Source organism: Felis catus, chromosome C1, assembly GCF_018350175.1.
Source record: "Felis catus isolate Fca126 chromosome C1, F.catus_Fca126_mat1.0, whole genome shotgun sequence".
In the NCBI taxonomy this organism is placed as follows: domain Eukaryota; kingdom Metazoa; phylum Chordata; class Mammalia; order Carnivora; family Felidae; genus Felis; species Felis catus.
This window is the reverse complement of record NC_058375.1, coordinates 44345819-44369794: the sequence shown is the minus strand read 5'-3', so window position 1 is coordinate 44369794 and position 23976 is coordinate 44345819. Positions and strand designations below refer to the sequence as shown.

General features: G+C 54.8%; 1 protein-coding gene across 1 annotated transcript; it reads left to right on the top strand.

The window, feature by feature from the left end:
* Positions 1–1869: 1869 nt before the first annotated feature.
* TTC22 (tetratricopeptide repeat domain 22) lies at positions 1870–22497 on the top strand. The gene is made up of 7 exons (XM_023258733.2): positions 1870–3086; positions 16424–16479; positions 16678–16793; positions 17137–17255; positions 18217–18378; positions 19988–20140; positions 20705–22497. Exons 1-7 carry the CDS (start codon positions 2520–2522, stop codon positions 21239–21241), a joined length of 1710 nt encoding a protein of 569 aa, XP_023114501.1. The 5' UTR covers positions 1870–2519; the 3' UTR covers positions 21242–22497.
* Positions 22498–23976: the final 1479 nt, after the last annotated feature.

Sequence of the window (23976 nt, the reverse complement as noted above, 5' to 3'; positions counted from 1 at the left end):
TGGCCGCTGCCTTCACTCCACATCCCCTGCCGTCTCCTGCCCACGCTCTGTAAGTTACGGCCATATGGGCCGCTCTGTCCCCAGGCACGCCCTGCCAGGCGAACCTCTGGCCCTTTCGTGTGGCTCTCCTGCTGCTGAAATGTACTGCAGCTCCCCTTCCATTCCAGTTCTTACTCACCTTCTCAGAGTCAGATCGAATCCAAATCCACCCATTAGGATGGCCATTATAAAAAAACAATACAAAACAGGGGCGCCTGGGTGGCTCAGTCGGTGAAGTGTCCAACTCTTGGTTGCAGCTCAGGTTATGATCTCCCGGTTGGTGACTTCCAGCCCCAAGTCGAGCTCTGCGCTGACAGCGCAGAGCCTGCTTGGGATTCTCTCCCTCTCTCTGCCCCTCCCCTGCGCATATGTGTGTGCTCCCTCTATCAAAATAAACAGGTAAACTTAAAAAAAAAAAAACAACACAGTAAATACCAAGTACTGGCAAAGATGTAGAGAAATTGGACCCCTTGCGCGTTGTCGGTGGGAATGTAAAATGATGTAGCTCTTATGGAAAACAGTATAATAGTTCTTCAAAAAAACTAAACATCGGTATGACCGAGTCTTCTCACTTCTGGGTATGTAGCCAAAAGAACTGAAAGCAGGGACAGAAACAGGTATTTGCAGACCCATGTCCGTCGTAGCATTGTTCCCTACGGCCGAGGTGGAAACGACCCACCCGTCCACCGATGGATGAATGGATAAACAAAATGTGGTCTCTACATGCATACAATGAAATATCGGTCACCCTCAAAAAGGAAGGAAATTCTGACCCTGTGACAACACGGATGAACCTTGAAGGCCTTAGGCTGAGTGAAAAGAGCCAGTCACAAAAGGACAAATATTATAGTATTCTAGTTATAGGAGGTAATTAAAGTATTCAAATTCAGGGGGACAGAAAGTGGAACAGTGGTTACCAGGGGCTTGGGGAACGAAGGATCAGGGGGCTATTGTTTCATGGGCACTGTTTCCCTTTGGGAAGATGAAAGGTTTTGGGGAAGGATGGTGGGGATGGCTGCACAACAAAAGGGATGTGCTTGATGTTACTGACTGTACATGTTAAATGTAGCCATTTAACAATGGTTAAAATGGTCAGTTTCAGGCTAAGTAGGTGTTACCACAATCAAAAGGCGGGGTGGGGGAGAGCCAAGCGCTCTGGGAATCCATCCCTGATGCCTCCAAGAAGGCCGGAGCCCAAGGGTCATCTCACGGGCACCAGCGATTTAGAGCAATTCTTGTTGACGAAAACTCGTTAAGTTTCATATTTTAAAATCACAGGTGAGAAGTAGCACCGGGATGATGTTTTGAATTTACCTTTTTATTGCTCAAGGCATGCTTTTCCCCAGGGGGGTTGAGTTCCTCTTTTGAAAACGCTGGTCTCTTTTCCAAGAGGCTGGAGGCACAGGGTGTCAGGAACCCTGCCCAGGTGGAAGGAGGGGCAGGAGGGTCTCAGAAGCTCAGATCGGCTACAAAGCCCAAGCATTGGAGGACCAGCCGCATTGCAGCAGGGAGTACAGCCATACCTTCTAGACGGTAGGGAACCAGTGCCCGTCCTGGGAAAAGACCAGCAAGAGCAAGAAAACTGGGCCACAGGGGGCATATGGGATAGAATGGGAACCAAGGGGGTGGAGTGGGAGCTGCTGGAAGCTGTCCAGAGTGGCATTCACCAGGTTTACCCTTGATATCTGCCCTACCTCTAGGGGAGAGAATGTCACCCTCATGTCACAGATAAGGAAAGTGTGAGGTGTGCAATTACGAAGTGACTCATACTTATGAAGGTCACAGATTATTAGGGATGGCAAAGGCAGGGCAGAGGAGGCAGGGAAATCCTAAGTGGGGAAGCCATTATTTATTAACGGCCTAAGGAAGAGCCGGGAGAAGTGGCCGGCTCCCTTCAGAGGAAGGAGAACACAGGCACTTGGGAGAGGGTGGGGACAGCAGGAGTGAGGGCGGCTTCCACAGGCCGCTGGAAGGGCCAGTCCCGGCCCTCCTAGTCAGCGAGCTCAGGCACAGAGAGTGCGGCAGCGCCCGCGGAGAAAGGGCCTGGCTGGGGTTCAGCCAGCTGGGTTCCCAGGATGCTTGGGCCCAGCTCGGTTCTGTGACCCGGGCAAGTCCTTTCCTCCCCAGCCCGTTTCCCGCCTGCTGAGCCGAGAGAGTAAAACCAGGCCTTTTGCCACGCACCGGGGTTCGCGCCCCGCATTTGGCAATGCACCTGTTTTTCTGGCATACCTGGTTGTGCAATGCGTGCGTCCAAGGGCCGCTGAGCAGCGAAAGCCGACACACCCACAGGGCGCTCCCGGAGCCGAAGCTCAGACCCTCCCACCAGCGGGAGGCGGCCGGGGAGCCGGAGGCGGCAGTACCCTGTGCCTTCCCGCGCGGCCCCTCGCCTCCCGCGCCGGGCTCGCCCCAGCCACGGCACCCACCCCCCTCACCGCAGCCTCCGGGGGCAGGGGCGAGGCCCGGGGAGCAGGGGGGCTGCCATGGCGGAGCCGGAGCCCGCGGCCGAGGACCTGGACGCCCTCGTCGACGACCTGGACTACCTGCCGGGCCACTTCCACCTGGAGATGCAGCTGAACTTTGAGCCGCGCTCGCCGGCCTCGCTCCGCGCCCGGGACCTGAAGCTGCAGCGGGACGGCCTCCGGCAGGAGCTCGAGCTGGCGGCCGCCCCGCAGCGCCCCGCCGTGCGCCACCTCCTAGGCGCCTTCGCCTTCTACCTGGAGGAGCTGGACGAGGCCCGCGAGCGCTTCCTCGAGGTGGCCCGCGAGGACCCGGGCAACCTCAACGCCTGGGCCAACCTGGTGCACGTGTACGGGCGGCTGGGCCAGGAGGAAGACGAGGAGGCGTGCGCCGGGCGGCTGGCCGGCCTCATGGGCCTGGCGGCCGAGGGCCAGGCGGCCGGGGACCCTCGGCTCCGCGCCGCGCGCTGCCTGGCCGAGCAGGGCTACGCGCACGGCTTCGACGTGGGCTGCGCCAGCCCGGAGGAGCGAGCGCGGGTGCTGGCCGCCGGCATCGCGCTCTACGACAAGGCGCTGGGCTACGGGCAGCAGGTGGGTGAACCCTCCCCAGGCCGGGAGGGCTGGGGTCGTGGCCCCCAACGTCTACAGGGACGCCCCCGCACCCCAGACCCTCCCCAAACCCTGGCCCTTTGGCTTCCGGATTAAGCTTTCCGTGCGCCCCTCCTCTCCAGCATCCCTCAGGCCCTTGGGGCCCAGACCAGGCTTGTTGTAGCTTTTCCCTGCCGGGCTAGGGCGTGGACCCGCTTCCTAGCAGGAAGGCCTGCCTAGGTTTCTCTTTTGGCAACTCTGCAAAATCAGCCTGGCCGACCCACCCTTCTCGTCTTGCTCCTCCCAGCAAGTGTAGTGATGTAAGGGCATTATCCTCCTGTTATGGAAAAAGAAGCCAGAGTTCAGAGAGGTACCATGCCTTTTCCTCAAAGGCAAGGTTTGGCTGATAAGGAGGATGTTGTATAATGGCTTAGATGTGTGACATATAAATAACAGTAAGCCTTCACACACCCGGGGCTCCACTCACAAAGCGTCTGCACACCTCCCTCAGAGCCTTTTCCACCCAAAGCCTTTTCCAGCTTCAGAGAGGAAATGTGGGGTCCAGACCTCCGGGAATGCGGGGTAGAGGGCACGGACTTGGGTTAAAGAGAACAGCGCAGGCTAGAGGTCAAGACGGTAGGCTCTGGGTCGGATAGTCCAGGTTCAAATCCCAACCCCCGACACCTCTCACCTCCGGCCCATCCTTAGCGCCACCTAACTTCCATTTCCCTCCCTGCAAAATGCGGATAATAATGGTACTTCCGTCCTAAGCTCCCTCAGCTGTGAGATGAGGGCGCTCCCATTTGATTGATGTCGCCATGAAGGCCTCATATTTGGAAAGCACTTAGCATAGAGCCGGCACAGAGATGCAAGGTTGCAGATGACCTCTGCCTCTCCTGGGCTGAGAGAGCCTCCTCAGAACCTCCCAGAAAAGCCTCTTCTGCCCCAGGTTGGGGGTAGCTGTGCTCATCGCGGGAGGTCCACAGGGACCCAGGTTTTCTGTTTTAAAGCCTGAGCCCCAGACCCTGAATGCCAGCTTCGAGCATTTGAGCATTCGAGCATGCCTCCACAGTGGGAGGCATGGCTAGTGTAGCGTGTATTCAGTGTGGTCCCAGCAGCAGGGCAGGGCCCAAAGGGCCCTGAGCTAGGAGCCAGGGGGCCCTCCTGGGCCTTCCCTTCTGGGCTGTGGTTTCCCCCTCTGTGAAGCAGGGGCAGAAAGGGGGGGATTGGATGGTCTATAACGTCCCTTCCTGAGAGCAGGGGGAAGGCTTCCTGGAGGAGGTGGGCGTGAAGGCAGAGGTTTGGGTTCAAGCATCCAACTCTCTTTGTATGTTGCTGTGTGGCTCTGGACAAGTCACTTTTCCTCTCTGGCCTTCGTGTCTGCTTCGAGAACATTAACAATAGTGATCTCTGCCTCAGGTTTCCTGTGATTGTCCAATCAAAGCATGGGGTACAAGTGCCCATAAACTGGTAAATTCTGGGCCTGTCTGAGAGGCCGATGCTCAACATCTTAACATGTATTGAACACCTACTATGTGCCAGGCCCTGTCTTTAAGAAGTTTGTGGACACAGGGAGAAGCAAACATGTGTTCCTTTATTTAGCCTCGCCTGAGCTCCTCCCCTGGAAGCGGGAGCCAGAACATGCCAGAGATGTGCCTACTACTGGCCGAGGCCACAGCCATTCATTTAGTGGCCTGTGTCATGTGACAGCCATGTCTGAGGGCTTTACTTCCTGAACCAAAAACAGGACCCCAGAGGCTGGCAATGGCAGCGTCCTTCGGGGACCTCAGCACTAGGTATCGGAGTCCGCAGCCCAGGTCCTGGGGATAGAGTGGCAGTGACTGACTTTCAGAGAAGGAACACTTCCTTTCAGCACAAGTGAGTGGCAGAAGGTTCTGGAAGAGGCAGGAGTGTCCTAGCAGGACCGAGGCGAGGGCACTCCCAGCAGGGGCGTGGTGCGTGCAAAGGTCCTGCATGATGGGGCCTGCAGAGGCTGAGGGCTTTGGTGACAGCTGAGTGGCTGAGAAAGAGGGCGGCCAGAAGAAGCCTCACACAGAAGAGCACACGGTGGCCCAAGAACTACCAACATGGCATCTGAAACTTGGTTCCTGCCCCCCCTCTTTCGCTGCATTTCCTCTTACTTCCCTGGAACCTCACTTCCTGGCAACTCGAAACTACTTTTACTCCTCCAAACATGCCGCACTGTGTCATACCTCCCTGGGCAGCTACTACTCCTTCTGCATCCATCAAAACCCAACTCAAATGTCACCTGCACCTTGAAGCCTTCCTTCACGTAACATGCAACTTCACACAATAATATGTACGAATGTCTTCTGTGAGTGCCTTCCAGACCTGATCTCAGTCCTCACAAGAACCCTCCGATCCCTTTTTACAGATGTGGGAGCTGAGGCGCACGCACTGAGGCTAAGTAACTTGCCCAAGGTCACAGACCTAGTAAGTGGCAGTCAAATCCGCCCCACTCTGTCTGGCTTCAAAGCCTTTGCTCTTTCTGGGGAGGTCAGAGAGGTAAGGGTGCAGTGAGTGCGGGTGGCTGATGTGGGGTGAGGGACACTCCTCATGGGCCACCTCCCAGATGGGAGGAAGTGTCAGGAGAGAGGAGGTGGGTTGCCATGTATGGGGGGGAGGGGTGGGAAGGATGGGGGCAAAGATGAAGTCAGAGTTGGGGCCGGGGAAGGAGGAGGTGAGACAGCAGGGCAGCAGGTGTCGGACCCCCCACTGAGAGGGTCACGGCTCCCAGGAGGTGGTCCGACCCAGGCTGTGCTCTGGCTGCAAGAGCTTTTCCATCCTAATGGGGCTGGGACTGTCCCCAGCAGGGAGGAGCCTCTGGGGTTCAAAGGATAAAGAGGGGCTGAAGAAGCAATACTCCTGCGCTCCCTAAAATTGCAAGAGAAAACATTATAAAGTTAATCATTGGCCCCGTGATCCAAAAAGGAGCAAAGTGTACGTGAGTGGGTGTTTGTCACTTCCTTTCTCAGCTCTTTATTCCCTCCTGTTTTTCTTTAAGTTACGAAAATGTGAGGAGGCAGAACGCTCTTACCTGTCATTTCTACCCTCCAGCCGACACCCCCTTCTTACACACACGCGCGCACACACACACACACACACACACAGGTACACGGTCGCAGATGGATTCTTGGTGACAAATTTAAAAATGGAGGGGTGTTAAGAGCTTCAGAGGTAGACAGTTTGGGTTAAAATTCTGTCTCCATCACACGTGGTACAGGTAAGTCACTTTACTTCTCCGAGCCTCAGTGTCCTCATCTGCAGAATGGAATTCTAATGCCTATCTCCCTGGCTTGCCATGAGGATCGAGTGAGAGAACCCGAAAGGCTGCAGGCAGGGTGCACGTCGCATCAGGGCCCAGCCCTTTTCCCTGCCCACCCTCCACCCCTGCACAGCACTTGCCTTTGCTCTTAGAGCCATTCCCAGCCTCTGGCTTCTCTCCAAGTGATTTATGCCCTGCAACCTGGACAGTGAGCCCGTGTGCCAGGCCTCTCTAGCCCCCACCACTCAGTGTCCAGCATAGAGCGGGACATCCAAGAGGTGTTTGTACCTGTTGTGACATTTCGTTGAATTGGATAACTGGATTTTAAACCTAAAGACCCCTTATATTTTTAAATTTTATTTTATTTTTTTAATTTACATCCAAATTAGTCAGCATATAGTGCAACAATGATTCCTGGAGTAGATTCCTTAATGCCCCTTACCCATTTAGCCCATCCCCCCTCCTACAACCCCCCCAGTAACCCTCTGTTTGTTCTCCATATTTAAGAGTCTCTTATGTTTTGTCCCCCTCCCTGTTTTTATATTATTTTTGTTTCCCTTCCCTTATCTTCATCTGTTTTGTCTCTTAAAGTCCTCATATGAGTGAAGTCATATGATTTTTGTCTTTCTCTGACTGACTAATTTCACTTAGCAGAATACCCTCCAGTTCCATCCACGTAGTTGCAAATGGCAAGATTTCATTCTTTTTGATTGCCAAGTAATACTCCATTGTGTATATATATATACCACATCTTCTTTATCCATTCATCCATCGATGGACATTGGGGCTCTTTCCATACTTTGGCTATTGTTGAAAGTGCTGCTGTAAGCATTGGGGTACAAGTGCCCCTATGCATCAGCACTCCTGTATCCCTTGGGTAAATTCCTAGCAGTGCTATTGCTGGGTCATAGGGTAGATCTATTTTTAATTTTTTGAGGAACCTCCACAGTGTTTTCCGGAGTGGCTGCACCAGTTTGCACTCCCATCAACAGTGCCTAAGTGTTCCTCTCTCTCTGCATCCTCTTCAACATCTGTTGTTGCCTGAGTTGTTCATGTTAGCCATTCTGACAGGCGTGAGGTGGTATCTCCTTGTGGCTGTGATTTGTATTTCCCTGATGATGAGTGATGTGGAGCATTTTTTCATGTGTCTGTTGGCCATCTGGATAAGACCCCTAATTTTTTTTTAAATTTTTTTTTAACATTTATTTATTTTTGAGACAGAGAGAGACAGAGCATGAATGGGGGAGGGGCAGACAGAGAGGGAGACACAGAATCGGAAGCAGGCTCCAGGCTCCGAGCCATCAGCCCAGAGCCCGATGCGGGGCTCGAACTCACGGACTGCGAGATCGTGACCTGAGCTGAAGTCGGACGCTTAACCGACTGAGCCACCCAGGTGCCCCAAGACCCCTAATTTTTTAAAAGAAGGTAACTTAAACCTTTCTCTAAGAAATATCCCTGTCCCAAGCTAGCTGAGTTATTTGATTTTCTTCCCCTCTACCCAAATACTGGTGGCTTAACACACACCTGCCCCACCCCCACACATGCAGGTCCTTTATGCCTGCTCATGGCCCCCGGGGTGATGATGTGGGCCTCCACCGCTGTGGGTGCCAGGCCCGCAGCAAAGAATTTTACACTCGTTAGTGCCTTTGATTGATTTTTTTATTCTTATTTCTTTGCAGAGACAGAGCTCGTGCAAACGAGGGAGAGGGGCAGAGGGAAAGAATCTTTTTTTTTAACGTTTATTTGGTTATTTTGAGAGACAGAGAGAGAAAGAGGGTGTGTGATCACAAGCAGGGGAGGGGCCCCGACATAGGGCTCCATCCCAAACCCTGGGATCATGACCTGAGCCAAAATCGAGAGTCAGGCGCTCAACCACCTGAGCCCCCCGGGCACCCCCATGACTGCATTTGATTTTTATTCAAACTTTCGACACACTGCCAGTTGAGTGTTGTGACTTCCCATCACACCGAGGACACAAGAGGGTCAGGGAGGGAAGTGGCTCGCCCGAGGTGACCTAGTGCACTGCGGCTGTCCAGACTGCACCTGCCGGCTCGGGCGGGCAGAGAGGGAGGCAGAGCGTAGAGGCCTGGCCCACAGCCTCACAAACAAAGGTGTGGTCATTCCAATCAGTCACCACACCCAGAGGGGTGGGGACCTGGTAGGAAGGGCCAAGAGGGCACAGTTGGTCAGTAGCTCCAGGGTCCCCTGCACGCTCGCACATGCACACACACACACACACACACACACACACACCCCTACCTCTGCAGCCACCACCAGGAAAGCCGGCTGCAGACCTAGAATTCACGAACATCCCCCCTGACAGAGCTTTGGCCTCCCACGTGGTCCCCCTCCCCCTCAGCCTTCCTTCCTCACTCTCCCCTTCTCTTCCAACACCAGAGCTGCTCTGAGACCCTGGGGCCTTGGGGGGGGGGGGGGTGGTGCCCTGGTGTGACTATGGTCAGCGTGTCAGCGCGAGAGTCCACAGGCTTCAGGGAGTCCCTGCCCTGCCGGCCATGTCCTGGGTGACCTGGGCCAGCTGCTTAACTGTGCCGAGTGTCTGAGATGCCTGCCTGACGGTGTCGTGGGAAGTGTAACTGTGCTCACAGAGGAAGGCCTAGCCCCAGTGGGGCTCCTGCCCCAGCCCTGCCCCCACCCGCCGTGGGCTAGTGACAAGTCACCTCCCCAACCCGGGCCTCTTTCTTCCCCCATCCAGTGAGAAGACTGGACTAAGGTGGTGGCTGGAGTGATTCAGGGACAGGAAGGACTTGGAGAAGTGGAGAACTGGGGGAAGGAACGAACTTCCTGGCAGAAGAAAATGCATAAGCACATGTGGGAAACCACAGCTTGGGGAAGGTGGGGGACAGTATCTTGAGGACTTAAGCGTTGGCGATCATGGCAGGGTCTCCCCTTCCGTGGCGCTTGCAAATTACACACGTGTGTGTGCGCACACACACACACACACACACCTCCACAAATCTGAGTGGTTTGATTGGGCTCAGCTAGAAAGAGAGATGGATAACACTGGACAGTGAGCTAGGTGCTGTGCGTTCATTTACTTTTCACAGATGAAAGGCCTAGCCCCAGCGACATCAGTGGCCACAGGCTTCCCATCCTCATCCCCTGACGGGGCTGCTAGGACCCAGGACACAAGGGAGCCCCCAGGTCTCTCCTCAGCAAGCACCCCCACTCCTCTGTGCCCTTCCTGCGGTCTCCCTCGCCCCAGCCCCAGCCGGTCTTAGGAAAAGAACAATAGCACTGGGGAGGACCCCACTCTAAGTCAGGGGTCCTCGCAGAGATGCTGGGAAGCCAGACCTGGTATCTATCTGTCCATTCTACAGATGAGCAAACTGAGGCTAGAGAGATGTAGTGACTTGCCCAAGGGCGCACAGCCATGGATGACTGGCAGGAGCTGAACACCGGTCTCTTGGGCTTAAAGCCCAGGCCGAGGCACAGCTTTCTTGGACTCTAGCTCCAACCTTCTGCTGGCCTTGGAGCCATTCAAATTTGCCTATCTAGTGCCTTCTGGGTTTGCTGCTGGCTTATCTCCCTTCATACCTAGCAAGTTTGGGAAACTGGCTTCCCCCTCATTGATACAGGATCCCAGAGTCAAACCTGCCCTCAGCATGGTCTGGCCCAGCTACCTCTTCTACAGGGGAAAAGAATGCTAAGGCGCACACAGCACAGACCCATGGGAGGAGCTGACAGAGAACATTCGGGCATCACTGTTATTACCGCAGAAGGCAGGAGACTTCCTCAGACCCACCCAGTCTCTCCTGGTGCTAGAGCTGGGTTTGGACTCAGGACTAGACAGGGTCCCGTTTCTGCAAACAGTGGGGCAGAGAAGTGCTCAACACGGTCCCGCAAGTCTAGGGAATCAGTGGAGGCCAGGATGGCCCATCTAGGTGCCGTGCCAGACCTAGGGGTGATAGTGGGAAGCTGAGGACAATCTGCTCAAATCTCAAAATCCATGAAGACCGTCCAGGGAAGCCAGGCCAGGGAGGCATAGGTGACTTACTCTCATGGCATAGCACCCCTCCACCCATCACATGGACCCCACCCAACAGTCCTGTGACACGTTCAGGCCAAGTGGGATCATCCAGATGCAGAAGCTGAAGCCTGGGCTGGGCCGGGGGCCTTTCCAGGATCCCTGGGGGAGGCAGAGGCAGGAATGGGACTCCAATCCCAACCCTCTGTGTATTCTCCACACCCCCCGCAGCAGGAGCTAGGTGAGGGGAGGAAGGACCCCTGCCCTTGCCTTTCTGGAGTGTGTCCCACAAGTGGGCTGGGGTGGAGGCAGGGCTCTGGGCGCAGAGCAGGGAGCCTGCTCTGTGTTCTCACAGAGGACGTTCCAGTTGTGCAAGAACACATTCCTGAAGCCCGCCACCTTGTGACTTTTATTTCTGCAGCATCAGCCTTCACAGGGTCGGCGTGATGAGGTGGAAAGAACAGGGGCGTTGGAGGGAAGCAGATCTGAACTTGAATCCTGGCACTTCCACCCCAGGCTGTGGGGCTGGGCAGTGGCTTTTTTATTAGCCTCTGTCTCCTCATTCAGGAGGGGAGGAGGATGCCTTCCACCTTCGCAGGCTGCCGTGAGGATCCAGTCCTCAGAGGCCCTGAATTGCCCCGTGGAGACTTGATGCTCGGAAATGCTCCTTCTTTTTGGTCCTTCACACTCCCCCTCTCCCGAGGGAGAACTAGTCAGAAAGGAATCCGAAATGTAGAGTACAATGTCATAAAGGGGCAAAGTTCAGATGGCAAGGCAGTTACTTTCCCGAAGAACCAACGAGGTCTCTGAGAGCCTATTCAGACGCATATAGATTGGTAGGTCCTTCATATATTACTTCTACTGAAATCCTTTAAAACAGCCAAGCCCCCACCCACCCCAACATTTCCTTCTCCGGGGGCCACCTTTTGAAGTAAATGGGATGGCCAAGTTCCAGCCTTGTACCCGCCGAGCTAACACAAACCAGCTCTGTAATGGCTTGTCCTGATGCTAAGTGGCTTGTGCTGACACTATTCTTTGTCGGTTCTGCCAGATCACCTACCTTTGTCGCTCACCCATGCGGCTGCAGGACCTTGGATCTTCAGGCTTCCCTGAGGATCACAATTCTGACCCTCTGGCCCATTTAAATTTTTTTTTTCAACATTTATTTATTTTTTGGGACAGAGAGAGACAGAGCATGAACGGGGGAGGGGCAGAGAGAGAGGGAGACACAGAATCGGAAACAGGCTCCAGGCTCTGAGCCATCAGCCCAGAGCCTGACGTGGGGCTCAAACTCACGGACCGCGAGATCGTGACCTGGCTGAAGTCGGACGCTTAACCGACTGCGCCACCCAGGCGCCCCACCCTCTGGCCCATTTAAAAAAGAGATCCACCAACCACTGAGCTCCCGCAGTGCAGTACGGGAGGACCTAGTACACCAGAGGGCCTACTGAAACCCAGGTTGTCCCCCCCCCCCCACATGCCCCCCTCCTGCAGAGTTCCTGATTCAGCGAGTCAAGAATTCTCATTTCTATCAAATTGCCAGGTGCCGCTGCTGCTGTCGGTCGGGGACCACACTTTGAGAACCACTCGTCTGGAGTCATTAGATGCAAAGGTGGTGGGGCTGGGCTGCTGGGTTCCCAGCTCTGCTGCCTTCTAGCTGTGCCACTCTGGGCCACAGTTGCCTCTGCCGTAACATTGGGCCAATCGTCGTCACCACCTCATAGGTCACCCTGGGGGTGGAATGGGTTAACACGCAAACTATGTGCCTGGCGCCTAGCAAGTGCTCCAAAAAATTTGCTGTTATCAGTATAGCGACAAAAGCACCGTTTCCAGGTTTCAGTCTGGGCTTTTACACGGCCGGCGTGTGACCTTGAGGACATGGGCCCATCTCAGTTTTCCCATCTGTGCTAAGAGAGTAATGGTGACACATTCCACACGGGAGGGTCTGAGGATCGAATGGAATCTGTGTGAGTCCACTCTAAGCGGTAAGCACAGCGCAAACCCTTGCAGCTGGATGTTGTGGGAAGAACATGAACTTGACGTCAGAGGAGCCGGGTCAAGTAGGCAAGCCTCTGCCTCTTCGAGCCTCTGTTTCTGCCTCTCTAAAATGAGGGAAATAACAGTGCGAGCCTCTGGGGAGTAGGGAAATGTCCTGCGGACCCCTTGCCTGAGAGCTGTGCCTCACTCGGTCCCAGGATCTAAGGATTTCACTTTAGGGTTGGCGCTGGTGCCTGGGCATTGCCCGGTTCCCTCCCACAGATCTGCCACGAGGGGCAGCCTAATGTGAGACCCCTCCAGCGTGAAGCCTGGGCTGGCCCCCTCTACAGACCTGGAACCCCCAGCTCCCAGGTCTGTGGCGAGGACCAAACAAGAGAAAGGGTGTTGTGCTGCCCAGAGCCCACGCTGGGCAGACCCCCCAGTGAACACTCCTCCTCTGGCAGAAGCCCTTTCAGGGACTCCCGGGCTGCCTCCAAACACCTTGCCCCTGGGAGCTATAACTCTGGAAATGAATGCCTTGCAGCCCTGAGAGGTTTCACAGCAATTTTATTCTCCAGGAGAGAGGTGGAACAGCCCCTCCCTTCTCCAGGAGGGGAGGGGGGCAGCCAGAGGCCTGTTTAATTTAATTTAACGCACTGTGGCTTGCCAGGTTGCCCCTGGCAACAGCCTCAGCTGCTGCTTCAGTTACAACCAGAAGGATTTTTAAAGAGACAGCCCATTTTCAGGCCAGGATTGCATAGCAGAGTGAACAGAGTCCACCAGCTTCATCACAGGGATAGAAGATGAAAGCTCGGACAGATGAGGCCTCAGACTAGATCTGTTTATGTCATTAACCCCATTCCGAATCTGCAACCCCATGAGCTCTCCTGCAAGTGTCACTCTTCGACGGAATCTGAGGAGGGACTATGTTTGGGATTTGTGGTAGAGATGTCGCTCAGCTAGTTACTTTTCTGAAAATCTGTTTTAACCTTCAAGTTGAAGGGAATGAGGAGTTAGCCCTGCAATTCAGGCATACCGCCTCCAGGTGGTGGTATTGCCTGTGTAGTGCAAACCATAACCAGGCTCTTGAATTACTCCAGGATATCAAGAGTGGTGGTGAAACCAATGGGTTTTAAGTCCAGATACTAACTCGTGTGTGACCGTGGTTACGTTGCTTCACTTCCGTGGTCTCAGTATCCTCAGAGAGAGGAGAGTAATCAAGGTGACAGTGCTGTGGACAATGCTTCAGGCTAGGATTGTGAAGGCATGAATTTAAGTGCCGCTCTGTCAGGTACTAACTGTGGTTTGGGCACATAACTTACTTTCTTGCGGCTTGAGTGCCAAACAAGAGGAACCAGGGAGAGCCCTGAGGATACCACATTACTCTCCGACACTGGGGAGAAAGGTGCTTGGGACCCCACGGGGGATCTGAGGCCCTAGTGGCACTGTGATGGGGTGGGGCAGGGTGGTAGACAGCAGGGTGGGCCAGGACACCTCTGGACTCCAGGGCCCGAGACCTCGTTGCCACACAGGGAACTGAAATGGGTCCCATGGACAGAGCAGCCTCCTAGATACCCCTAGCCCAGCTCAGCTCTAACCCACGCCAGAAGAAAAGGGATCAAATGTTTATGGAGCATGTACTCTGAGCTGGCCACTGCCCTCACAATGCCTGTGAGGCCTATATTATTATCCTCTTCTGCACATAAGGACACAGCGTCTGAGAGGCAACTCATCCGTCCAGGGTCACCCACCTCATATGGCCAGGCCCGTCGGCCACCCGAGCCTCTGCTCTCACTTGGGGCCATACCTGCTTGTCAGAAGCCTGAACAAGGGAGCAGATCCTGTGTCTCCCCACCGTGACTCAGTTTGGCCGACCTCCAAGTGGGCATGGGGCCAGAGGTCATGAGATCATACTTTAGATAGCCAGGACGCCTGAGGCACTTATGCCTTCGGTCCTAAGCCAAAGGCTTAAAGCCCATCCTGGCCTTCCGCTGTGGCAAATGTTTCCCCCCTGAGCCCTCGAGGATGCCCTTTAACCCTTGGCAACTGCGCTCTCCCCTCTGGACAGCCCTATTCTCAGCTAAAGCCCCATATACATATTCGCACCTAAGTGCCAGGATCACCCTCCCAGGTGATGTGAATAAAAACGCACTGGATCCTGGCACTCCCCTTTCTATGGCTCCCCACTGCCCTGCACACGAACTCCAGGTCCTGAGCCAGGCAATCAGGGGCCCCTCCTGCTGGCTCATCCCCCCGCCCCTTACAACACACCACGGCCCCTCACCTCTGAGGGGACACGATGTCCCCTCCATCTGATGCCTTCTCTCCTGGTGTCCATTTGGGTGGTTCCTACTTGTCCTGGAGAACCCTGCTCCGGCAAGCCCTCCCCTCACTCTGTGGGCACTCCTGTATCGTGTAGGATACTGCTGCTCGTAACCCCTGGTGTTCCTTCCACCCTGATTGTGAGACCATCTGGCTTTCACGCCACACTGGGAGCTTCTAAAGGTGGGACCTGCCTTTCCTCTCTTGTCCGCGTCACCCAGCCTGGGCCGAACAGAGAAGATACTTGGTGAATCGTGGCTAAGAAGTGTGATTAGCGGGGCCTCCTCTAGGTGATCTGGCCTGGGCGCTGGGTGAAGACCCCTGCCTCAGTGGGCCGTCACGTCACTCCACTCAGTGGGATCTGACTCACAGGGCCCCTCTTTCTCTCTTCTCCCTCTAAGCTCATCCACAGCCTCCCCGGAGGCTCCCCATTCCAGCCTCTGAGACACCACTGCTATTCAAGCCTCATCTTACAGTCCATCCTCTGCAAGACCTTCTCAGAGTCTTTCAGCTGGGACCGGCCTCCTCATCCCGGTGCGCTTGTCCACATCATTTTCATGGCCTTGTTGTTCAAACTCTGCCTCATACTAGTGTCACTGGCAACCTGGTGTGTAAGGGGAGCCTGGGCTTTGGAGCCTAACAAAGGGAGTACAAGTTCCAGCTCTGACACTCACATGCTGTGTGACCTCAGGCAAGTCACTTTACCTCTCTGAGCCTCAGTATGGGCCTCTGTAAGAGGCAGATGATACGTACCTGATAAGTTATGGTGAGATTGAGAGGTTGGGTGTCAGAATCGTGGCACATGGCAGGCGCTCAGTCAAGCCCTGTTATTGATGATGCCTGGGTCTGTTTTCCGAGCTAGATCGGGAACCGATTTGGGCCAGGGTGTAGGTCCGGTTCAGGGCCACATCCCTATAGCACTCAACACAGGGGCTCACGACACAGATGCCCAGAAATGCTGGCTGGACCGAATGCATTCACTGCTGCTAGGAGTCGGGGTGGAGAGAGGATGGGGATCCTGAGCTGAGGAGGCCATGGTAGGTGGGGGGGTGGTGAGCGCAGAATCCAGCCCGGAGACCCACACCAGGAGACGAAAGTGGAGGGAGGGACCAGAGCCTGAAGCGGAGCTGCTGATATGCACTAGGGGTTTTATTGGTTTTCATTAAAATTCCTTCCCGAGGCAGCAGCAGCTACTCCCATAAATAACAGCATAAATATTTTATCCGGTGCCCAAGTCGGTCTAAATGCATGGCAAGGTTGGCAAGAATAACAATGGGAAAACAGTTCAGGGGGGGTCCTGGGCTTCAGCTGAACTCTAAAAACAAGCCCAAAGGGGCTTTCTCAGGAAGGGGGAAGCTGAGGGAAGGCGCCCAAGGGGAGGAGCGAGTGGGCGTTGCGGGGGTGGGGGGGAGGACAAGAAGGTGACCAGTGGCATGTGGGCCCTGGAATGGGGGACTCCAGAGCACAGGGAGGGGAGTCAGGGGGAGGGAAGCTTAGCTTGAAAAGCAAGATGGAGGGGAAGAAACGTATGCCCCTCCTGCTCCGCGATGCACACCGTACTCGGGACATTCACACAGGTTATCTTGTCAAAGCCTCCGTAGTCAGAGAAGGAAAGTGATTCACCCAAGGTCACTCGGCCACCAGTGGCAGATCCAGGACCATGATCAAAGGTGCTGCTTTTCAGGGCTCGGGGCGAGTGTGGGAATCTATGAACAATAATGGCTCGAGTACCTCAATAACAGCACCACGGGCCATTCTCTGCTTTCCTAGATCCCAGCGGAGGAGAAAAGGGGCTGGTACTTCACCATGGCCACGCTCTTCATCAGGTCAGGCTGGGGAGTGGGGGACTGGATGGTGGGGGCGGGGGGCATGGCCTGGAACCCGGGGAAGAGGTTGCTGCTCCCATATCCATGGCAAGGGCTCCCCAAGTTCCCCTCCCTGCCACCGGCCTGGGGAGTACTCGCAGCACCCCAGGGACAGCTGGGAGGGGGTGCCAGCCACCCACATCCCCTTCTTGGCCACAGGCTAGATGGCATCTTCCTGGAGCTGGGCAGTGAGGAGCAGAAGAGGCTGCCTGCCTTCAACCGCACGCTGGCCCTGCTCCGGCAAGTGCTCAAGTCCTCGGACCCCCACCACCAAGGTAGGGCCCACGGGGACAGGTGCGAGAGCAGCCTCTGCCTGGCTCTCCCTTCACCAGTCACTAGCCCTGCCGGTCACCATCACTGTCCCCACCTCTGGCATCATCTCCCTCTGGGGATCCTGCTTCTCTCTCTCTCCCACCTCTGTCCCATATACTTGTTGATTCATCTCACAGAACTCAGGTACCTTGCACCTCGCTTGGTGATTTCAGGCCACAGACGCTCCCTTCATCTTCCTCGGGGCTGACACCTTGCATGGAGCCGGCCCCCTCCCTCGTCCTGGGCTTCCTCCCTGTCTCCACCCTGCTGCTTCCTAGACACCCCTCTCCCACACTTCACCCCCAGCTCTGGCCTGGTGCTACCTCGGGATGCTGCTGGAGAGGAAGGACACCTTCTCCACCACCCCCATGGGTGTCCACGACTGCGGGTACTCGGGAACCGACCCCCTGGACTGCTTTGGCAAGGTACGGCCCCTGGCCACACCCACCTGTCAAACCGGGATGGAGCCTGACCCCGCCCCCCCAGCCTCCTCTTCCGGAATCCCACGTCCACCCCAAGCCCACTTCTCCAGCCTTGTCTTCTAAGCTATTCTCCATGTCTCAGATATCCCCTCAGACTTCTCCCGGTCAGGCTGTGGTTCTCACTGTCCCTCTCTGCACCCAGTGACATAGTGAAAAGAAGCTGGACTGGCTGGGGTCTTGTGCCAGCTCTGCCCCTGGGCCATGTGACCCTAAGGCAAGTCCCAAGACCCCGGGATAGTATTCATTAACCTGTGCACTCAGCACAGAGCCCTGCACGGGGCACATCCCTAATGTCTGCTGGTGGGTGGATTAATGAGCAAGTCCTTGATGAGAGATAGTAGAACAGAACATAAAGGCTGGTTCATGAGGATTCTGAGAGCTTTTATCCGATTTAACAAACACACTGCCTCCACCCCTCCTGGAGAACCTACTCTGTGCCTGGGCACAGTGAGGAAGTCCCTGCAGGTTCCACTATCTCAGAGACAGCGACCCACACAGGACAGGCAGTGGTCAGTAACAATGTAGGGGGCAAGTGCTGTGGCCCAGAGAGAAACGCTGCACTGTGTAAGTATGGGGGAGGTAGAGGCTGATTCTGGCACCTCCTTCCATCTGCCCTGGGAAATTGGGGAGCCTGCACTGGATGTGTCTGAGGAAGAGGTTTGCCTAGGGTATGGGGGGATTCACCAGATGGGACACATGAACGTGGTGGGGAGCATGAGAGTCTGACTCTCGGGAGTTGGGTGCCAGTGAGTCATATCCTAAAGTGTTAGGTCCCATATGACCAAACCTACTGGCAGGTGGATTTAGGGAACAAGAACATTGAAGTGACATGGCTCTACCCAGAGATGGGGTTCCTGCAAATAACCAGACAAGTAGTTTGCTCTTACCCTTCTCCCCTCCCTAGGCCATTGAGATAGCCAAGGACCAACCCCCCATCCTGAATCGCCTGGCCAAAATCTTCCACTTCCTAGGGAAGCAGGATATGGCCATTGGAACCTGCAACATGGCTCTAGATGTCCTACGGGATCCGGAGCTCAACTGGCAGGCATACTGCACAAGGGCCAAGGTGAGTCAGCCTGCAAGCTTCGCCTCATCCTGCCATCAGGAATCAGAGAACAAGGGCCCGGGGTTAAGGCTGTGTTGCCGGAGCCCAAAGGTCACAGAGCCGTCATGGTAGAAAGGACCTGAGGAGTCATCAAGACACAAGGTTTATATTCCGTAAGGTTGTTGCGTGAAAGAAGGAAGGAGACTCCTACCCGCTGCAGGCATCCCTCCAAAATGACCTGGTCAATGACGTCCAGCCTCTTCTTGGTTAGCCCTCAATATAGTCTGACTGACCTGGGTTGAAATCTGGCCTGTCCACCTATCACTCTGGGACTGGGGGCCAGCCACTTCTCTAAAACTCCATGCCCCAAACTGTGAGGTATGGATAACGACCTCTGCCTGGAATGTTCTTCTCCCTGACTGGCTTCCTTCCTCACTTCCTGGAAGTCTTGACGAAAAGGAAGCTTCCAGCACCATCTTACTGAAATGCCCACCTCTTACCAACATTTTGTTTCCTCTTTTCTTAATTTACTTCTTCTTCCTAGGACGCATTACTCCCCAACATACTATTTATTTACCATGTATGTTGTCTTTCTCTCCCTCACACTAAAATACATGCTCCATGGGGACAGGGAATTTTGTTGTGTTGCTCTCTACTGTATCCTGGGTGTGTAGAACAGGCTCTTGGTAGAACAGAACTTGGCACATAACAGGCTCTGGCTGAATATTTGTGAATGAATGGACGCATGAATGAGTGAGTGAATGGATGAATGAACTGAGCACCTACCATGCTAGATCTTGGCTAGAATACGTTCTCTCAACCGTCATGGGAACTCTCCAAGGAAGATACTAGTGTACTAATTGTTCGAATGTGGAAAACAAGGCTCACAGAGGTTGAACAACATCCTCCCCGGCTCACGTGCTAATAAGTGGGGGGGCTGGAATTCAGCTAAGTCCAACTGGCTCCAAAGCCCGAGCTCCCTCCTCCCCCACCTCGCGATGCTTTCCTAGAACCAGAGCGTTAATACCTTCAACAACAATCACCCCTTTTCCCTACTTCCTCCTTCTCATGCCTCCCTTCAGAACCTCTAGATTTTTTTTTTTAATGTTCCAAGTGTGGGGGAAAGGAGGAAGTGGGGACGAAAGTAAGAGTCTGGAATTATTTGTAATGTGATGCTTGTAAGTTGGGGCTACCTGCCATTTCTTCCAAACTGTTTATGTGAACTCTCACAAGTTTGGTTCTGCATCTTATCTAAAATAGCCCCCTCCCCCAGTCACCTGTAGCCTATCACCCTGTTTGTTTTTCCCCAGCCACTTGTCACCACTGCACCCCTAGTACCTAGCACTGGCCTGGCATATGGTGGGCACTCAATACGTATTTGTTGAATGAATGAGGGGCTCTTAGCTTCATCCAATGCCCCCTCGTTGTACAGATAGGGAAACTAAGGCCCAGAAAGGGTGTGATTAGCACAGCTGGCACAGAACTAGGACGTAGGACTCTGGGGTCCCAGTCTCAGGGACCTTCTCCTGCACCACAGAACTCCCCTGAGTTGCTGCTGAGAAAAAGGGCAGAAGGGAGGGCAGAGGTCCTTGCTTGGAGCATTGTCCCTGAGCTGACTCTCTATGGACAGATCCACCTCAGAGCCTACCTGCACGACCTGGAGCGAGCCAAGATGGGGCTCGGGGGCATGCCTGACAGGAACCACCTGGCCTGTGCCAAGGCCGACCTGGAGGAAGTGGTCAAGGTGTGCCCAGGCCTCAAGACCTACCTGGACATTGGCCAGGTAAGGCAACCCCTTGGCTTGAGTAGCCAATGGCTTACTGCAAATCTATTTGCTCTCTGCCAAGTTAGGCCTGAGCACTGAGGACACAGGGAGAAATACAGCTACCCCCCAGCCTGATAACCTACCCACCTCCTACAGCCGTGGTGAGGATTGTGTGAGAAAATGCACATAGGGCATTTAGAACAGGACCAACCTCTTTCTAAAGCACTCGGGCCATTACTCGATCCAGAGGTGCCTTCTGGGCACAACGGACGATTTCCAAGAGGTGACAGTATTATAATTTTACAGATGAGAAAACCGAGGCCCAGAGATTGCCTCGCTCAAGATTATATGACCAAAAGTTGTGGGCTGGAACCGGAATGAGCGCTTCATCTCCTTTTCCCTGGGCGGGGCTGAAATTTGCCAAAGAATTGTGTGTGGGGGAGGTGGGGGGTGGGGGGTGGGGGGTGGGGGGTGGGTCGGGAATGAATGCATGAATGGACTTTTTTAAAAAACAAGCCTGGGCCCGGAAGGAGCAGAGAGAAAGGCTCACCCTGCCCTCGCCCCCCACCTCCATCCATCTAGGTCTACTACTACATGGGTGTGGACGCCGTGCAGGAGCTGCTGGCGGTGGATGAGGCGGCGCTGAACCAGGCGCTCGTCTTCCTGGCCAAGGCCGGCGAGTCGGAGCTGGGCGCCTCGCTGCCCGAGCTGCAGCTGCTGCGGGGCAAGTGCCTGCGCATCAAGGGCGAGGATGCCAACGCGGCGGCCTGCTTCAAGCGCGCCGTGGAGCTGGACGACGCGGGCTCCAACCACACCGAGGGCTTCGGCTGCCTGCTCGAGGCGCTGCTGGCGCAGTGGAGCCAGGAGCAGCTGAGCGACGCCGAGCTGGGCCGCGAGGTGGACGCGTGGCTGCGCCGCGCCCAGGGCAAGTACCCCGCGGCGCGCCTGCGCCAGGAGCTGCAGCGCGTGTGGCGCGGCCACACGGGCGAGGTGCTGGGGCTGGCCCGGGCCTTGGTGGCCCAGGGACGGCCGGCGCTGGTGCGACTGCTCTTCGAGACCATGGAGCAGGACGGCGAGGGCTCGGGCGTGCCGCGGGGCCGCCGCGCCTTCTCCCTCTAAGGGCCCTCGAGGCCCCGCCCCGCCGAGGCCCACCTCCAGCTGATTGGGCCGGGTCTGGGCGCTCAAAACGGGCCCGCCCTGCCATAGGCTGGCTGCTGAGCCGAGCCAATTAGATTCTCTTTCGGGTATTGGGAGGGACGTTGAGAAACCGGGGTGGTTTGGCATGCCCAGCGAGGCACAGAGGGCTGATTAAGGACCTCAGGGAGGTAGGTAAGGCCCCTGGGAAACTGCCTGATGAAGGGCCGAATTGTGCAAATATGCGGAAAAAGTAAGATGGATGCAAGATACCGAAGGTAATTGCCCCCATTTTGGCGGCTCTTTAGTCCCCGTGCGCAATGCTTGAGGCCGGAGTTCCTGTCTTTGAGTTGCCGTGAGCCTCACTCTATCCTTGTAATAAAGCCCCTATCCATACATTGACTGGAGTGGGTCTTAGGTCCTGCAGCCAGAAAAGCCATGTCAGAGCAGAGGGCAAAACTGCGCAGGGAGATAACGGGCAGGTACGAGCAAGTCTACACCCGGCTGGTCAGGGCTTTTCCCCACCTGCCTAGCAGTCTTCCAGCACGCCTCACCCTTGGTGAACTTGGTCTGAAAGGCCCCCAAACTCCCTGAAATAGAGCCCATCAAATGGAATCTTTGCTTGACTTCCCTGTGCTTAGGAGAACCTAGGCTCCCCGCCCATCAGGAGGCACCACCTGCTCCGAGGTTTGAACCCTCCACAAGAGAGTGAAAAAAGTCTTGGAATTTTAGGCTCTTGGACTTGTAGTCACAGAATCTTAGATGCAGAAGTTTATTGTCAAAGATGTAAGCTCTGATTGCCAGTAAATCTTAGAATGGCCGTGCTGGATTCTTGTGGTCCCACGTATAAGAGCCAATTTCACCTAAAATTCCAGACTCCGGGAATGCTGGCTGTTCGTAACGGCAATGGTTTGTGATTTATTTTGCATTTTTCCCTTTCTTTAGAGTGAGTGATACTCATTGCTTTGTTCATGTCCCTGATCCTCAAACTTCACCAGGGATAGGCCAGCACCCCTGCACTGCTTCTCAGGTCTCCCATGACAGATGGCGGACAGACTGAGAAGGGCCGTCCTTAGAGATCACACACTCCAATCCCGTGTGTAGCTGACAATACTGACAGCCCTGGAAAGGAGGTGGCTTTTGCCCAAAGTCACACCTCCCAGCCTCCCACCCCTGTACTTCAAACCTACTGGCAGCATGTTCAGGTTTGGAAAAATACCAATAAACTGATGAACACTAAAGCATTATGTGTTTATGTGTTAAGGGTTTATGTGTCACCTGTCACATGGGGCACTCTGATATCCATCAGGATAATGTTCCTTTTTTTTTTTTTAAGTGTATTTATTTATTTTGAGAGAGAGTGCATGGGAGCAGGCGAGGGGCAGAGAGCGAGGGAGAGAGAATCTCAGGCAGACTCCGAGCTGGACGTAGGGCTTGAACTCACAAACCATGAGATCATGACCAGAGCCCCCAAATTCCACCTCATGGCTCTTCATGGCTCCCCGCTCTGGGTGGTGACCTTCTCTCCCTCCTGCCTTCCTCTCCCCTCCACTGCAGCAGAGTCCAGCAGGTGACTCCACAGCCCTGTCCTCTTCTCCCCCACTCCCTTCTCCACCCACAACCGTGACCCGGAACCTTCCCTAGAACAGAAAACCAACTGTTTCATCTGCTTCCCTAAACACACAAACTGAATTCAAGGCAGTTTGTGGGCAAAATTGGGACGTTGGTGAAGTTTGTCTGCATCCCCAGGCTCTCCAGTTTGCTGCTTTCCTTACTTTTCCTGACCTCCGGTCGTGGATTTCTCCCTCCATTGCCTCCTACTCCTGTCAAGCCTTTTCAATAAACTTTCTTTCTGCCACTCTCATTCGTAGCTAACTCTATAAACGACTGACATACACACACGAGAGCTTCTTGCAAGGGTATCCGCCTTCTGGCCAGAAGCCAAAAAGAGAAAGGAAACCCCATTTCTGGGGTTTGCCTCCTTATGTGCAGGGCTGTTCACACATGCAACCTCATTGACCATGCAATCCTCACCAGCCCTGAAGAGTAGGCACCATAATCCTCATTTTATAGATGAGGACACTGAGCCACTGAACAAGGTCACAGATAAAAATGGGAAGAGCCAGGCAGGATTGGGACCAGACCTGTCCTGTTGTGTGCTGCCTCCTGGGACAAAGCCCTTCCTGGAGGATGTGTCATCTGTGGTCTAGAGTTGGGCCTGTGATCATCAACACATCCCATCGCTTCAGCCCCGCTCCCTCCCTGCCGGGTCCTGGTCTCCCTGCCCAAACTGCCTCACCTCTGTGCCTTTGCATATACTATTCCTCTGCTGGCTTTTTTCCTGTAATTTCTATCCCAAGTCCTTGGCTCAAAGGTGCCTCCTCCAAGGGGTCTTGTCAAAGCCTCCCAGTTCTCATTAATCACTCTCTTTTATGCACGGATTGCTTTTGGGGTGTTGTGCCCCCCACTGCATTGCCTTTTTTCCTCTCTCCATGGGTCATAAGTATCTCAGCATGTCTGTTGCCCCCCTCCCCCAACTCAACTCTGGAATCTTTACAGCAGTAACCACCTCTGATTCAACCCCATGGCCCTGCACTGAGCTTAGCACACAAGGTAGGCTCAGGTTAGTCGCTGAAATGAGTAAAGTCTCAGCAGTGACATGGCTGCCTCAGTCCCCAAACAGGTGACTCCATCACCACGTCCATGAGGGCTGAGGTTAG

What these genes read in the sequence shown, in the direction of transcription:
- TTC22 (XM_023258733.2), top strand. Translation starts at nt 2,520, where the DNA reads ATGGCGGAGCCGGAGCCCGCGGCCGAGGACCTGGACGCCCTCGTCGAC. An exon ending in CATACTGCACAAGGGCCAAG is followed by an intron (nt 18,379 to 19,987) that starts GTGAGTCAGCCT and finishes CTCTATGGACAG; the next exon opens with ATCCACCTCAGAGCCTACCT. An exon ending in CCTACCTGGACATTGGCCAG is followed by an intron (nt 20,141 to 20,704) that starts GTAAGGCAACCC and finishes CCATCCATCTAG; the next exon opens with GTCTACTACTACATGGGTGT.